General features: G+C 38.9%; 3 protein-coding genes across 4 annotated transcripts; 1 reads left to right on the plus strand and 2 right to left on the minus strand.

Annotated features, from left to right (window-relative positions):
• LOC141591745 (receptor-like protein 2) lies at positions 1 to 2,290 on the minus strand. The gene has a single exon (XM_074412185.1). It carries the CDS (start codon positions 2,226 to 2,228, stop codon positions 129 to 131), a length of 2,100 nt encoding a protein of 699 aa, XP_074268286.1. The 5' UTR covers positions 2,229 to 2,290; the 3' UTR covers positions 1 to 128.
• A 4,769-nt stretch (positions 2,291 to 7,059) lies between these two features.
• On the plus strand, positions 7,060 to 8,042 carry LOC141590893 (protein RDM16-like). Its single transcript, XM_074411407.1, has 2 exons — positions 7,060 to 7,705; positions 7,809 to 8,042. Exons 1-2 carry the CDS (start codon positions 7,067 to 7,069, stop codon positions 7,842 to 7,844), a joined length of 675 nt encoding a protein of 224 aa, XP_074267508.1. The 5' UTR covers positions 7,060 to 7,066; the 3' UTR covers positions 7,845 to 8,042.
• Positions 8,043 to 8,290: 248 nt separating this feature from the next.
• Positions 8,291 to 15,205, minus strand: LOC141591747 (protein STRUBBELIG-RECEPTOR FAMILY 6-like). Of its 2 annotated transcripts, none has more exons than XM_074412186.1 (16): positions 14,824 to 15,205; positions 13,403 to 13,535; positions 13,241 to 13,312; positions 13,089 to 13,154; positions 12,864 to 12,935; positions 12,712 to 12,783; positions 12,262 to 12,333; positions 12,090 to 12,155; positions 11,938 to 12,000; positions 11,486 to 11,760; positions 10,980 to 11,266; positions 10,372 to 10,640; positions 9,971 to 10,103; positions 9,500 to 9,624; positions 9,252 to 9,408; positions 8,291 to 8,678 (listed from the first exon to the last, which is right to left on the minus strand). In XM_074412186.1, the coding sequence occupies exons 1-16, from the start codon at positions 14,909 to 14,911 to the stop codon at positions 8,544 to 8,546; spliced, it is 2,085 nt and encodes a 694-aa protein (XP_074268287.1). In that variant the 5' UTR covers positions 14,912 to 15,205; the 3' UTR covers positions 8,291 to 8,543. The 2 variants fall into 2 exon arrangements, with proteins under 2 accessions (XP_074268287.1, XP_074268288.1); XM_074412187.1 differs by lacking the exon at positions 14,824 to 15,205 and adding an exon at positions 14,590 to 14,666 and having other exon boundaries at positions 13,403 to 14,522.
• Positions 15,206 to 15,498: the final 293 nt, after the last annotated feature.

Genomic DNA, 15,498 nt, shown 5'->3' on the forward strand with positions numbered 1-15,498 from the left:
GAATAGACGAAAAAGGAAATATGGGTCATTTCTCGAGAATGGCAGTGAGTATGTCGATATCTTGATATTTGTGGGTCTCCTACTACAATGATATCCCACCTTAAGTGTACCATTATATCTATGCTCTCTCAGTAGAATATCTTCTGAAGGCGGAAGGCTTGAATTCCAAGAACAGCTACAAATACTGTTGCTGCACCAATTGTGAATCCATCCAGAAAAGTCCTTTTGTACTGGCTTCCAGCCATGTCATGTGGTATCGAGGAAACTGGTAGAATTGAACAAGGTTGATTCAGAAGAACTTGACCACATAACCTTGGATTCCCAATATAACTAGATTCTCCGAAAGTACCGAACTGACCCCCTGTCGGAATCTGTCCTTCGAGATTGTTGTAGGAGACATTGAACACTGATAAGAAATTGAGACTTTGCAGTGAAGTTGGTATTTGTCCACCCAAATTATTTTGAGAGAGGTCTAGCATTTCGAGGCTTGTGAGATTGGAAAACTTTGGTGGGATGCTACCTGAGAAGTAGTTTTCACTAAGATCCAACACGTGAAGGTTCTGTAACTGGCTTATCTCAACTGGAATTGCACCTGTAAGCTGGTTTCCCTTGAGGTATATAGCTGGAGGCAGTATTGCGAGTTGATTGTATTGCTGGTTACTAGCATTATTAGGAGCGACAAAGACCGGAAGGTCAAGATAAATTCGTTTCAACTTACTAGCAGCCTCCACTGATATCATCACGGACAGCCTATGCAATGGCACTGTAAGTCCCCCAGTAAGAGAATTCATGGACAAGTCCAAGTAGAATAAGCTTGTCAGAGTTCCGAACCAATCTGGAATTGTTCCCTTCAGTTCGTTGTATGACAAGTCTAGAGCCTCCAAATTCTTTATATTAGCCAGCCAGTCGGGTATGTGACCCCTGAAGGAACATCCTCCGAGAGCAAGAATCTGAAGGTTTCTGAATCCTTTTGGCCCTATGAAGTTCTTCCCACTGGGTAAAAATTCTTGGTAAAAGTTTTTTGCCATTGACAGTAAGGTAAGGTTTTCGCAATTTGCCAATATAGTTAGTGTTCCTGATATGTTGGTGAAGCTATTGTTGGAAAGTGCGAGGAAAGTTAAAGATGGCAAGGTCTTTATGCTTGGAGAAATTTGTCCTGATAACTTGTTCACGGCCACTCTAATTGCAGTTAATGACTTGCATGAGAAAATACTTTCAGGTAGGTTTCCAGTGAAGTAATTATTACCAAGGTCCAGCGTCTGAAGTCGGACAAGCCTCGAGAAATCAAGTGTAGAGATGTTACCTTCCAGAGCATTGACCCTCAATACGAGTTTCACTAGATTTGTGCAATTCATCAAGGATGGCGGTATGGTACCAGTAAACTTATTTATGTGGAGTTGCAATTGCTCCAGTTTAGTGAGCTTCCCTATATTCTGATGGATTGTGCCGGAAAAACTGTTGGAGTATAATTCAAGGATCTTGATCCCGGTTAAGCCCAGCATTTTCTTTCCAATGGTTCCATTAATGTTATTTGCCGGAACTGATAACTCGATCAGCGACTTCAAACTGTAAATGTCATCCGGAAGTAATCCCGACAGATTATTGAAACCTGCCCGAAATACTTTGAGTTTTGAGCATCTCCCAAGGCCAACAGGAATGGGCCCATTAAAAGCCGCGTTGGATAAATCAAGGGTCTTAAGGCGAGGACAAGTGGCGCAAATGGATGAGGGAATCTGACCATTGAAGTAAGTGTTACTGGCATTGAAACTCGATAATCTCGACCCCAAAGCAAAGAAGGCAGGCTCAATCTTGCCATTGAATTGATTGTTTGAAATGTCTATCGTCTCAAGGCTCTTCAATGAGGTGAAAAGTCCGTCTGGGAGTACCCCATAGAGTAAATTCTGAGAAAGATCGAGCTGAACAAGACTTATGAGGCTGCCAAGGGAAGAGGATATCTTCCCTTTTAATCTTCTCGATGGTAGTAACAAACGTGTGACTCGACCTGTGTAGTCGCAACCAATCCCTTCCCAAGATGAGCAGCAATCAGAATCAGAAGACCAATTCAGAGGCCTCAGAGAAGAGGATAATAACCCGGAAAAGTTAACAAGTGACTGTCGATCGCCCGTATGACAAGCTTGCTGGTAAGTAAATGTGGATGCATATAAGAGTAAAATGAAGACAAGATGGTAGCTGCCATTGGAAAGTGAGGTTTGAAACTCTACTGCCATGGCTTTTGGAATTTAAGATTTAGTTTCAGTTTATTAGTGAGTCAACGAGGAAAGACCGACTGTTTAAGGGATTAAGGAGACGGAGAAATAAATATATTACCACCAGCCATGACTGATTGACTCTGTTATAATTTTTTTTTTTTTGACAGTTGACTCTGTTATATTATATACTGTATTTGTCTTCGTTTAGAAAACTTCATGGGAAATGAATACTTTCTGTGATTTATTTCAGACTGTACCCAGTTGTTGGTTTTATTGTGCAATGCAATGAATTTTTTTTCATTACATTAATTGAGTTCTGCAGTTGATAGTACACAACTCTGACGCTTGCTTTGTGTCGGACCTTAGATAGTTTAGTTGGTAAAGGCATTGTAGGATGGTATACATGACTCGAGTATACATCTCTTATGACTCATATATGCATAGTATAATAATGAAGGGAGAATCGCGGATTTCAGCCTAAGAATACTTTTAGGTGGTGTTTGGTTAGGGGTATTTAGGAAATGGAAAGGGAATTAAAGTCAATGATTCCCTTTGTTGGTGTTTGTTTGCCTATTTCAATCATTCCCTTTACCCCTCTCTTACCCTCAAGTAACTCCAACTCCTTACCCCTGGCCCACCCCCCTAATGAATGGGATTTCATTATCCCTCATTCCCTCAACCACCACCATTACTTGCAACCACCACCACACTTGCGACCACCACAACACCACCGCCATCACGACACCACCGCCAGTAACATAGCCACCTCGTCGCCACTGTCTCTAAATCCAACACCACCACTGCAAGCCTTACAAGTTACAGCCCCCTCCCCCGTCACTACCTTTTAACTGTCGTTACCGCCACCGTGCGAAAGGCAACACACCGGAGACATCTACATCCCACCTACAGCGACGCAATTCATGCCCCCACAACCCCTCACTATCGGTCGAAACCCCCGTCATAAACTCCACTCAAAACCTCGAAAAACTCTCCCCCACCCCTAAAAATACCAGATTGGTGGTGGGAGAGAGTTTTTCGAGGCTTTTGGTGGTGTTTATGATGGTCGGGTGATGGTTTGAAATGGGGGCAGGTTGAGTACGGTGGTGGGGCAGAGGAAATCTCCGACAACGGTAGCTGTGCGCTGGCGCTCGACGGTTGTTGAAGGTGATAGGCGGAGGTGGTCCTGGTCATTGGTAGGGGTGAGCAAAACCGTATACCCGATAAGGTTTTGAAAACCGTATTGGGTATACGGTTTTAAAAATCGCAAAAAGAACTATACGGATCCGACACGGTTTAACCGTATAAACGGTTTTCGGGTACCCGGAAAAACCGTGTATACGGAATCCGTATATACGTATACGGTTTGGTGACAAATACGCAATTAAACATTGTAGTTATTCAAGAGTTAATAATTACCTCTAACATGACTACCTTTGATGAAGGGCTAATTTTTATTTATTGAGATAAGTTAGTAAAATACTCCGTAAGTCATAAAAAAACATTAGGAGTGAAAGTTGAAAGAGGAACTTTGCGTTTTTTTTTGTTTTTTTATACAAAAACTTCAAACCGTGTCGAAAACCGTATATACGGTTTTGTTTTTGCCCGACCCGGATACGATACGGTTTTATGAAATATGAAAACCGTATCGTATATACGGATTTTTGTATCGTATATACGGAAACCCGTATAACTCAAACCGTATACCGTATCATATTCGTATTATAAAACCGTATCGTATATTTTTGCTCACCCCTAGTCATTGGTGGTGGTGGTGGTGGTGGTTGGTAGTTGAGTTTATAAGGGGATGGTTGGTGTTAATTCATTCTATTCCTTTGATAACAAACCAAACAATAAGGTAGATTAGAGGTGATCCCTTTCCATCCCCCTATTTCCCTTTCTTGATTTCACTCTCTTTCCCTTCCCCTGCACGGAATACTTCAAATTGTTGGAGTGTAAGTCGATTATCTTCAGGTTTGTTAGGCCAAGCATTTCCTCGTTAATGGTTCCGTTTATGTAGTTTACCTGAACTGATAACTCCGTCAGTGACTTCAAGCTGTAGATGTCATGGCTGGTTAGAGTTTTGGTACCATGTCCGTCAATGACTTCAAGTGCAGAACTTTGGTCGAACCCAGACGTCTAATAACGCTCATTGCCCAGAGTTTTGTTCAAACCTTTTTGGGGAAGAACTGTGTTGCTCTTTATTTCGAAGACATGGCTGGTTAGAGTTTTGGTATGTTAAGTACCCTGCACTCAGTTTAATTTCTAATCAATGCAAGGTCCATTGTCATATCGTTTTATTTGGTACCCCAGAGTATAAAAAGAGTACTTCTTTGAGTCGAGTATCTTGATCCATTATTCTCTTTTCATTTATGTATTTCATGTTGAAGTTCTCTCGATTCTCCTGTGTTGAGATTACCATACGTCTTTGATAAGAGGCTGTAATTGTCGAACACTGTATCTTTTAGAACTAAAATGTGGTGCAAGTGTTTTTTGAAAAGATTTATTTCCTGGTAATCTGGCATCTTGTATGGGAAAGATAAAGAGGGCACAGGGTAGGCTGATTTTGACCTGTTTAGTTTTTTTTTTTTTTACAAGTGGCGAATGTTCTGAACATTTTGGTCACTATTGAATCCGAATGACATGGAATTCTGTAGTTATAGGTATCTGATTGACATAAATGTGCATAAATTCATTCATTGATAATTATGTTTTAGGTGTTTGTGAATTTCTTTTATAATACACCATGTCCCGTCGTGAGATAATCCTGCTTGTACAGTGAGATCCTAGTTTTCAGAGTGTCCGGGAAGGGGGACTCTGGAAGAGTAAGAGGATTTTACGCCAAAGAGAGTAACTGTTTATTGAATTTTTAACTGCTTTGACTACTGGAGATGGTCTTGAGTTATTGCTAGTTACCTGCATGAATCTGTTGAAATCTGAGTTCTGATAGATGAAGTGCTCCTGTAGACTTATAGAATTAGTTTTACTAGACCTGCTGTTCGTAAATTTCAGCTTTGCACTGCACGGTTTGTTCATAAAATGTCTGAGAAGTTATTGTGTCTAATGCAGTAAAATAATCCAGGTGACGGGGGTATTTCTGTGGCTTTATATTCAACCTTGATGTCCTTGAGTATATCAATCATTTATCTTCTCTGTCCGTAGAAGATCTTCTTAAGACGGAATGCTTGGATGGCAAGAACAGCTATGAAGATTGTTGTCACACCAATTGTGAATCCATCAAGAAAAGGATTCTTGTATTGGTTTTCACCAATGGCAGTTTCATGCTCTGATCGGCGAATACAAAATCGTTGATTTATGGTACTAGTAACTGGCTTATCTCAACTGGGATTGCACCTGTAAGCTGGTTTCCCTTGAGGTATATAGATGGAGGCAGTATTGCGAGCTGATTGTATTGCTGGTTACTAGCATTATTAGGGGCGACAAAGACCGGAAGTTCAAGATAACTTCGGTTCAACTTATTAGCAGCCTCTGCTGATATCATGGCGGGTAACCTATTCAATGGCACTGTAAGTCCCCCGGTAAGATTATTCATGGACAAGTCCAAGTAGAATAAGCTCGTCAGAGTTCCGACCCAATTTGGAATAGTTCCGCTCAATTCGTTGTATGACAAGTCTAAAACTTGCAGTCTCTTTATGTTACTGGCATTGAAACTCGATAGTTTCGACCCCACACCGAACAAGGCAGGCTCAATCTTGCCAGTGAATTGATTGTTTGAAACATCTATCGTCTCAAGGCTCTTCAATGAGGTGAAAAGACCGTCTGGGAGTACCCCATAGAGTAAATTCTGAGAAAGATCGAGCTGAACAAGACTTGTGAGCCTGCCAAGGGAAGAGGATATCTTCCCTTTTAATCGTCTGGACGGTAGTAACAAACGGGTGACTCGACCTGTATTGTCGCAACCAATCCCTTCCCAAGATGAGCAGCAATCAGAATCAGAAGACCAATTCAGAGGGCTCAGAGAAGAGGATAATAACCCGGAAAAGTTAACAAGCGACTGTCGATCGCCCGTATGGCAAACTTGCTGGCAAGTAAATGTGGATGCATATAAGAGTAAAATGAATACAAGATTGTAGCTGCCATTGTAAAGTGAGTTATGGAACTTCACTGCCATGGGTTTTGGAATTTATATGTTTATGTTTATATTGTATTGCTGTCTGTTGTTTTACTCTTTTATAATAATATAATATTTAAAAAAATGAAGACAAGATTGTAGCTGCCACTGGAAAGTTGACTTTCAAGTTGACTTGGAGAAATAAAAACATGTGGTTTGTTAATAAAAACATGTCCTAAAAGATTTGTTATAAAAAAAACTGAGCTAAAATAAAGAGTAATTTTGAGTCACGATTATAATGAGAGGGTTAGAAAAATTACATAAAGGAGTACGAAAAAGTGATCTCTTAATAAGTTAGTCAGATACCGTTTCTCGCAAGTTTTTATCTGTTTTAACCAACATGATTTCGATATGCAATCACGTTTTACATGACACCAACTGTTCAACTGGCAGAAAAGTTCAAAATCTCATTTTGAATTTTCAAAAGAAAGTGTTTAGAATATTAGCCTTTCAAACGTGGCTAATTGTCCGATAACTCTAATCAAGTCTGAGTAATGGATTTTTATTTTATTTTTTTTGGTCTGAATTTTGTGAAATAAATATGGAAAGTTTTTTAATGGCACAAAAAAAATTATGGAAAGTTGAGTTTTAGTTTATTTAGGAAAGAAGCCATTCCTAGTTTATTTAGGAAAGTTTTCGTCTCTTTTCTCATACTCCGTATATAAATACTCCTAAGGATTTAAGCTGATGATAGATATACACTGTTACTTTGAATGTTAATACAAGCATGACTAGTTTCTTGGCTAATTCACATCCAAAACAATCGCCAAAGAGGAGGATCACCTCCCGGTTGGTGGGCAAATGTAAGACGACTCGATTTCAACCTAATGAGTTTAAGGCTGATTCCCCTGACAGAGCGCCTATTCCGAATGTTGAATGGTGGGATATGCCTCTTTTACGATCCGACAACTATTCTGATGTTGGCAGCATTGAAGATAATTTGAGGATGGAAAAGATCACCATCTATGTACAACATCCTGAACCGTTAGCTGAGTCTCTTCCGCCGATACCAGCTCAGCCAATTAGACTTACGAGCAAGGAACGAAAGAAACTCCGCACACAGCATCGCTTGCTTAGAGAAAAGGACAGGCAGGAGGCGATTAGACAAGGTCTAATGGAGGCGCCAAAGGATAAAGTTAAAATGAGTAACGTCTTTTATGCAGCGGGTTCTGAGGTCGTCCAGGAGCCAACAAAATCAGAGAGGAGGATTCGTGCAGCGACAGCTGAACGCTTGCAGGCTCATGTAGACAGGAATATCGCTCGCAAACTCACACCTGCTGAGTGCTCAGAAAAGAAGAAGAGAAAGCTGTTTCATGATTCTAATTGCTCGGACACCGTTGTATCAGTCTACAGGATAAATAACCAGGTATGCTCGCAAAATCGTTTCAAAGTCGACATTAATGCACAACAAAATCACTTGACCGGCTGCCTTGTTCGTTTTAACGATTTCAGTGTCGTGGTCGTTGAAGGTGGAAGCAAATCTATCAAAAGGTATCGGAAATTGATGCTTGGACGTGTTAACTGGTCTGCCGATTCTGAAACCGAGGAAAATGAAGAGAAGCCGGCTAACAAATGTGTTTTAGTTTGGCAGGGAAGTGTGGCTGAACCAAGCTTTACCAAGTTTTCCGTCCACCACTGTCGAACACAAGCCGAAGCCAGGAAAGTCTTCATTACTGGTGGTGTTGCACAGTACTGGGACCTTGCTGCAGGTTTCTCTAATGACCAATTATGAGATACTTTTATTCTGTTATATAGATTAAATGTTTTTTATGCACCATTAGCGTAATTAATGCCGTATAATTTTCAATTTTGTCGAGTTTATTTTTTATTTTATTTTTTTCATGAATCAGGCTCATCGACAATTACAATTTCAAGTCGTAAATCAACAGATTGGACACATAATTAGTTGTTGCAGGCGATAAAGGCCGAATGTCTTGCAAAAGAGGTGCAGTATGTAAATGATGGTACATTCAACTCTTTCACCTTTCAATATATTAATATTATTACAGATATATGATTTTACAAGTAAAAGAATAAATTAAGGAAAAAGAATTATATTGGAACTTTGTGAAGAAAAAGAAAATCAGGTGGGCGAGGCGGTGAAATAATGGGATAAAAAGAAGAAATAAATAAATTGGGCTCGCTCAAGCAGACATCTGTAAAACGAAAATATAATACAGCCGGGTAGTACAAACTCGTTTCCTTTAATTGACACTGTCAGTTGTATCGGAACTCTCTCGAGGAGTACCAACAGTTCTCTTGCTCATGTTTGCTCGTTGAACCAAGCGAACCAGGGACTGCACCACCTCTGACATTGGTGGTCGGAATTCTGGCTCCGGCTGTTCATATCAAGACAGATAACTTGGTACATTAGAGTATGAAACTTGAATGACCAAAAGAAGCAACATTAAAAAGAGTGCCGACTCCTGGAGGACCGGTTTTGTACTTTCACCCTGTGTTGTCGGCGTGTCGGACACAGCTATTTGGGGTGAATTTTCCTGTTCTGTGGTCTAAATTGAAGTGTCGAAGTGTCGTGTCGTGTCGGACACCGACACGTGTCTGACACGCGACACAGCAGTTAAGTGAAGTGTCGGAGTAACATAGCTTTCACCATTAGGAAGTACATTCCCAAGTTCAGATGTGTACAAAGACTCATACATGCATCTAACAAAGCCGAGATTTTGGCTTTGTCTGGGATTGGATATACACAGGTTTAGACCTACTGCTTAGACTTTTCCAACAGAAAGAAGCGCAATCAGTTTAGTAGGTCATTTCGCTATATTCCAAAATCCCGAAGCAACAAATAGTGAGTATTTGCCACCATTGCAAAGAGTATGAACGAATGTGTTTCCTTTACTTTAGGAAGGTTTGGGAGCGAAGACGACCCAAAAAGAATAAGCAGAAAGAAATACCTGAACGCAGAGAGCAATGACATCAGCAAAACGAGACAAAGACTTGACGGGGAAGAGGCCTTCCAAAGCAGGATCCACCATTTTACTCAGAGCATCAATGTCATGAAGCTGAGGCGTTGCCCACCGTACTAGAGATTGTTCTGCCCTCGTTCTTGAGCTGATAAATACATTACAGCATTATCTTAGGAATATGATTTCGTGAATTACTAGCTGACCTCATTAATTATCTTCTAAGGATTCGAACTTACCTATCAAAAGGTTTTCGTCCTGTCAGAAGCTCTAACATGACCACGCCGAAACTGTAGACATCGCTTTTTAGGGTATACTCACCGGAATCAGCGACCTCAGGTGCACACGCATTGTGGTTAACTGCCTGCATAAAACACGAGCAAACAATTATATCATGATGGTGCCTTAATTTGGTATCAAATATTAAGGCTCTAAAATCGTGTTGGTTGAATAAATTAAGGACTTCTGAAGCCTAGAGAGCCAATATCTACCAGTTTCAGACTTTCAGTAGTATTATGCACTGATGAGTGACGACTACGATCTGAGTTATTGGATATGCTAGACCTTAACTTTAGACGGTCTTCCCTACTATACCGATATTTAGTATTTTTATAAGGCTAAAAATGTTGACGAAACGGTTGCTACCCCAATTTCAAAATTCGGGCTTCATCCCTAGATACAATAGCTTAACAAGCGAGGTATAGATATACCTGATTTACATCGGGAAGCATACGGGCTAGCCCGCAATCGGAAAGATGTGGGTTCAGCTCTCCATCAAGTAATATGTTCTCTGACTTAAAGTTTTGATGAACAACAGAGGGTGAGCAAATTTCATGCAGATACCTGGTAAGAACAGACAGTTGGGGACACAATAAGTACTGTGTAAAATAAATGTGAAAAATCTACAGACAAATAATCTTGAATTTAAGGAAGGTAGTTTTTAATGTCGACCAACAAGTAGAAGAGTTAGTGGTTAATCGGCATCAGATGCCAGGAAGCTCTTAAGTCCACTAAGAATGTGCCTTTCAGCACCCACTACTGTCCCCCGGAGTGTGAAAACTCAGGCAACCTCTAGCTTTAAAATGTGGCAATAATCATTATATAGACTTACTCAAGAGCACGTGCGCTCCCCAAAGCAATCTTGACACGAGTGTTCCAGGTCAATGGTTTACTGTATTCATCTTCAAGATGTAAGAAGTCGTGCAGGGATCCATTCTTATGGAACTCGTAAATTAGCAAGTGCTGCCCATGTTCAGAGCAATAACCAACCAGTTCAGTAACATTTGAATGATGTAACTGGGAAATACTGGCAACAACTTCAGTGAAATCTCTGCTATGGTTGTCAATCACTGAAGAATTTATCTTTTTCACAGCCAATACCTGTCAAAATGACAATTTCACAATGTCAAAGACGAAGCATTATTTATCTGCCCCTTTCATTTGTTCTGTTGGTCAATATGTAATGTTTTTCTTCGCCTGTATTAGGAAGGAATAAGAGATATGGTATATTAGATAAGAGATATGGTATATTAGATTAGAATATACCATATATCTTATTCCTTCCTAATAGCCTGAGCTTCACATATAGTTGATAAATTTTAGCAGTAGCGTATAATCATTTTTCCTGGGCTTTTTATTTTTTAACCATACTAATATACTATAACTGATATTCTTTTGTAATTTAACAAAAAGATTGTGCAGGAAAAGCAGGAGGTCTACCTTTCCATCATCAAAATGAGCACGATAAACACGACCAATAGACCCTTCTCCAATAAGATTTTCAGAGCTGAAACTGTCAGTGGCCATCTGCAAATCTGCTATGGAAAATGATTTTACATTGTCTGGCACGCGCGCAGGCACTTTTGTCACGATAGGCTTATTCGAGAAGTCTTCATCATCAAATGATTTGTGGCGATCATGTGGTGGAGGTTTAATATTTATTGCGGCAACTGATGCATCAAGTGTGGTTGTGTTGAGTGAGGATGACGAATGCACAGACTTCAATTCTGCAAATTAGAAACAGGCTTTACATTATCAATACATCCAAGGCAATTTTGAGTATTGGAGTATCAAGGCAATTTTGATAACTCAAACCAATGATGATTAATCGGTCCATTGAAATTACATTTACTGTGAAAAAAATTTGTGGAACGCATTTCTGCAGTTTTAAAAATATAGAATGACCATATAGGGACAGCAAAAGCACAAGAAAGTAGCAGAGTTACCTTGCACATCACTTGAAGCAAGAGGGACAAATGGCTTATCCATGTCAGTCTTCTCTACATCATGGGATGGCCTGCGTAATCTTCTCTTAAATATGACAAAACCAACTATTGCCACAACCAGAAAAATAGCCAAAATTATGCCAACAATGGCACCGGCACTAAGACCGGAGCCTGAACTTTCTGATGATTTTTTGTGGCTCCCGGATTTTTTATGACTAGGGGCTCCAGGAGGTGGTGGAGGTGCGGGGCCTGAGTTCCATGAGTTACCACCCTTCCTACAAAGACAAAAAAAACCGCAGATGTCAGCTTACGACCCTTCTTATAAAGTCATTGAGTGGCAGTATCGTCCATTCAAAACGCACCAGCATTAAAATAATACAATGGACTTCACAAAATTACATTATATATTTAAAGATTCCAAAAACAGAGGTGAAAAGTCAAGAAATGCATACTGCAGATTTATGTTCTCCAACTCTTTTGGAATCCATCCAGTGAAGTGGTTATTCGCAACATTCCTACAAAAGAGAAATATTTTATTGAGAAATCTTTCATATGCAAGTGTTGTCCTAAACCTAATAGTGATCATAGACAAAGTAAAACTAACAAAGTATCAAGAGGTAGGTCAGCAAGAACATCAATTGTGCCTGTGAACTGGTTGTTCTGCAAATCTCTGCAAAATATTAGCAAATTCATCTTAAGACGAAGAAATTAGTTAAGAACATATTGCTTTGGAAGAGGAACGAAAGGGGTGTTATGAAGATGGAGAGAGCACTAACAACGAGGTTAAACTTGTCAATGAACTCATTGTTGTTGGGAGGTTGCCTGTAAGAGCGTTGTCAGAGATATCCCTGAAACATCATCACTGTCAGTTGTTATCATCAAACTCATTTCAACGAAAGAGAACCTACAAGTTCTTTTCTATATCTAGATGCAGATGAGACGCGTTAGAAGTTTGCTTGGCGAAATGAAATGAACATTTCAGACTCCACAAGAAATGAGGAAAGTCGACAGATAGAAAAACTGCGCTGTTCCAAGATGGCTAGATGCACGTAACATTACTTGAACTCTATAAACATAAGTACTGCAGAAGAAATGGAGAGCAAATTCAACAAAGAAAAATCATGCAATTTTCAGGAAGTAATGAATGTCAACGAGAAGTTTCTAAAGGCTAGATGCGACTAAAATAAAAGCAATGAAAAGGTATAGAGATGGGGAAGACATCTCACATTTTAGTCAATGAAGTAAGCTGGGAAAAGTCGAGGCCCAGTTGTCCGTTGAATTGATTCTGGCTAAGGTCTCTGTCCTCATAAAGGAAAACAAGCCTCAGTTACATTCTTTTTGTAAAGAAAATTTATTATGAAAAGAGAAAAAAACTTACAGCTCCTTTAAAGATTTCATTAGAGAAATTGAATAGGGTAATCCTCCATTGAAATTGCAACTGGCAAGGTTTCTGAACAAGAAATAATAACCTAACATCATTATCCGGAAATCGACAAAATAAACAGAAACTCAGATCACCTAACACTAGAACTGAAATTCTTTCATTAAACAAGTCAAAACTAATGAAATGTATGAGCCAAAGCAAGAGAACATGGTAACATACAATCGGACAACATTTGGCGGGAGGTTATAAGGCACCGTGCCTCCGAAATTATTGTGGCTTAAGTCACTGCAAATTTTAAAACAGAATTTAGAAAAAGAACAAACCACAAAGAAGCGGTGAGAACAATAATAAGGATGGCTCTAGAGTATTACAAGTCAGTGACCGACTGCAAATTTTGAAGCGAATACCCAATTGACCCAGTAAGACCAAGGTTTGGTATTTTTCTGCCACAACATTGGAAAAAGCAAGTATGAGACTTAGATGAGAGCACAAAATCGTTAAGGTAGTACAAACGAAAAAAAATGTAGACTTACATTTGTGTTACTTTCGAGCCTGAGCAGGTAACACCTTTCCATGACTGACCACACGGATCACCACCACTTGCAGTCCATCCAGTTAGTCCTGAAGGTGAGTTCATGCTGGTAAACATGCCGTTGAGAGCAGCGGCTGCAAATTAGAGTGTGACAAACAATGTCATATTCACAGCTAAAAGTTGTGTCAGTCATAAGAAATGTTGTTGATGGTCCGATATACTACTTCCATCCCATTTTAACTGTACGCATTTGACTTTGGCTCAACCGATGTCAACTTAAACCACCAATTGCCTGACGTATGAAAGTAATATCTGTCGCATTTAATTGATCAAAACAACTACAGTATTTCTTATTATCTTCCTTCAAAGCTGTAACTATTGCACATTTTGTGATAGAATATCGGTCAAAGTTGAGATCATTTGACAGCTCATTTCGTGATTGAAGTACGAGCGGGTAGAAAGTATAAACCAAGTCAACTTCAATGATCAGAGTGGTAAGACATCCCCTTCATGGCAACAACTACATGAACATGTTGGCAAACAATCATGAAATCTTATTCCAAGTCAACTTTTTTGAAACAGTTGAATATGAAGATCATGAATACAACAACATTGATCATCAACAATGCAACACCTCTTTGACCAATACTGACAGAACCACCTTTGATTGTCGAAGCTAGTAGCTTTGCGGAAAAGACCAGATAAACTAACATATCAAATGTCATCAACACCACAATTTCGGCAATCAATAAATTACAATTAAAGTCAAATTCAAGACACCATTAACATCAATCTTCATTTCATTCAGAAAAAAAAAACAATTTTTACACACAGAACAATTCAGTAAAAGCAATGTCAGCAGAACAAAAAACCCACAAAACAAATAAATCAACAACCAAAGTTCCCACCTTTTTCATAACCCAGAAAGTCCAAAGAAAAAATGATCACATAACATAATCAATTGGCCATAAACAATGCAAAATCAGCTAAAATTTAGCAGCAAAAAACTGAGTAAAAACATATCAATCATCTACAACAACAGCATTACTCCAGTGTCTAAAGGGCTCCAGCAAATTGCGGGATAAGGGATGGTAGGATGTACGCAGCCTTACCCATTACCCCTGAGTTAGTAAAACCATCAATCAAATACCAAAAAAACATTAAATTGAGCCGTACCCTTTTCCCCACTGTTAGTAAAACCATCAATCAAATACCAAAAAACAATCTTCACACAAACCAATGCAGATAAAAAGATTAAAAAACACACAATGTCAGGAAGCATTACCATTTACTATTAACTAAAAAAACCCACAAAAAACATGAATCAAAAGACAAAAATAACACAAACTACCCAGATGTCAGAAACCAATAAAGATAACAGTAAAAACAGTAAACAGTAAAAAAAAAAGTTGAGTTCTTTACCATCAGTTTGATCTGTATCAGCATTAATAAAGCTTAAACCTGCAATTAAAATGCAGATTACTAGGAGCATCCATTGCTCCATTATCATAACTCAATCTATCTCTCTTACAACTTTTTTTGTTGTTTTTTTCTTTATACTTCTTCTCTCTTTGTCAATTTTTTTTTATACTGTATATATTTATTTATTTTCTCCTCTTTCTTCCAGTAAAGGCTAATCAAGCAGACAGTGATGGGATTAATCTTTTATTTTTGTTAATTAATTAGTGGGTTTTATTTGCTGTATTTTTTTAATGTATTTTTTTGCAAATTCCGTGTAATTTCTGACCGACTAATTGTTGTATGTTGGAGTAGAAATAGTCGTATAATAAAAATGAAAGGTGATGTTTATAGAGTCTGTATTGTATCTGTATTTAAGCTGGCAGCACGATACACCTCACCTCCACAAGTATCATTGGCCCTCTAATTTTATTATTTTTGTCCCATTAAAATCATTATTTCTGAATTCTTTGTTCCGTTTCCGCTTTTAGTGTCTTATATTGTATTTTAGGCCCTGTTTGGCAAATAGGAGAAGTAGATTTGTGACAACGAATAACGTTAAGTAGAATACAGTTAGTTGATTTTAATAGAAGATTTGACTATAAAATTAAATTAGCAAAATTAGGATAGGGTGTTTGG

This window comes from Silene latifolia, chromosome 7 (assembly GCF_048544455.1).
Source record: "Silene latifolia isolate original U9 population chromosome 7, ASM4854445v1, whole genome shotgun sequence".
Taxonomy (NCBI): domain Eukaryota; kingdom Viridiplantae; phylum Streptophyta; class Magnoliopsida; order Caryophyllales; family Caryophyllaceae; genus Silene; species Silene latifolia.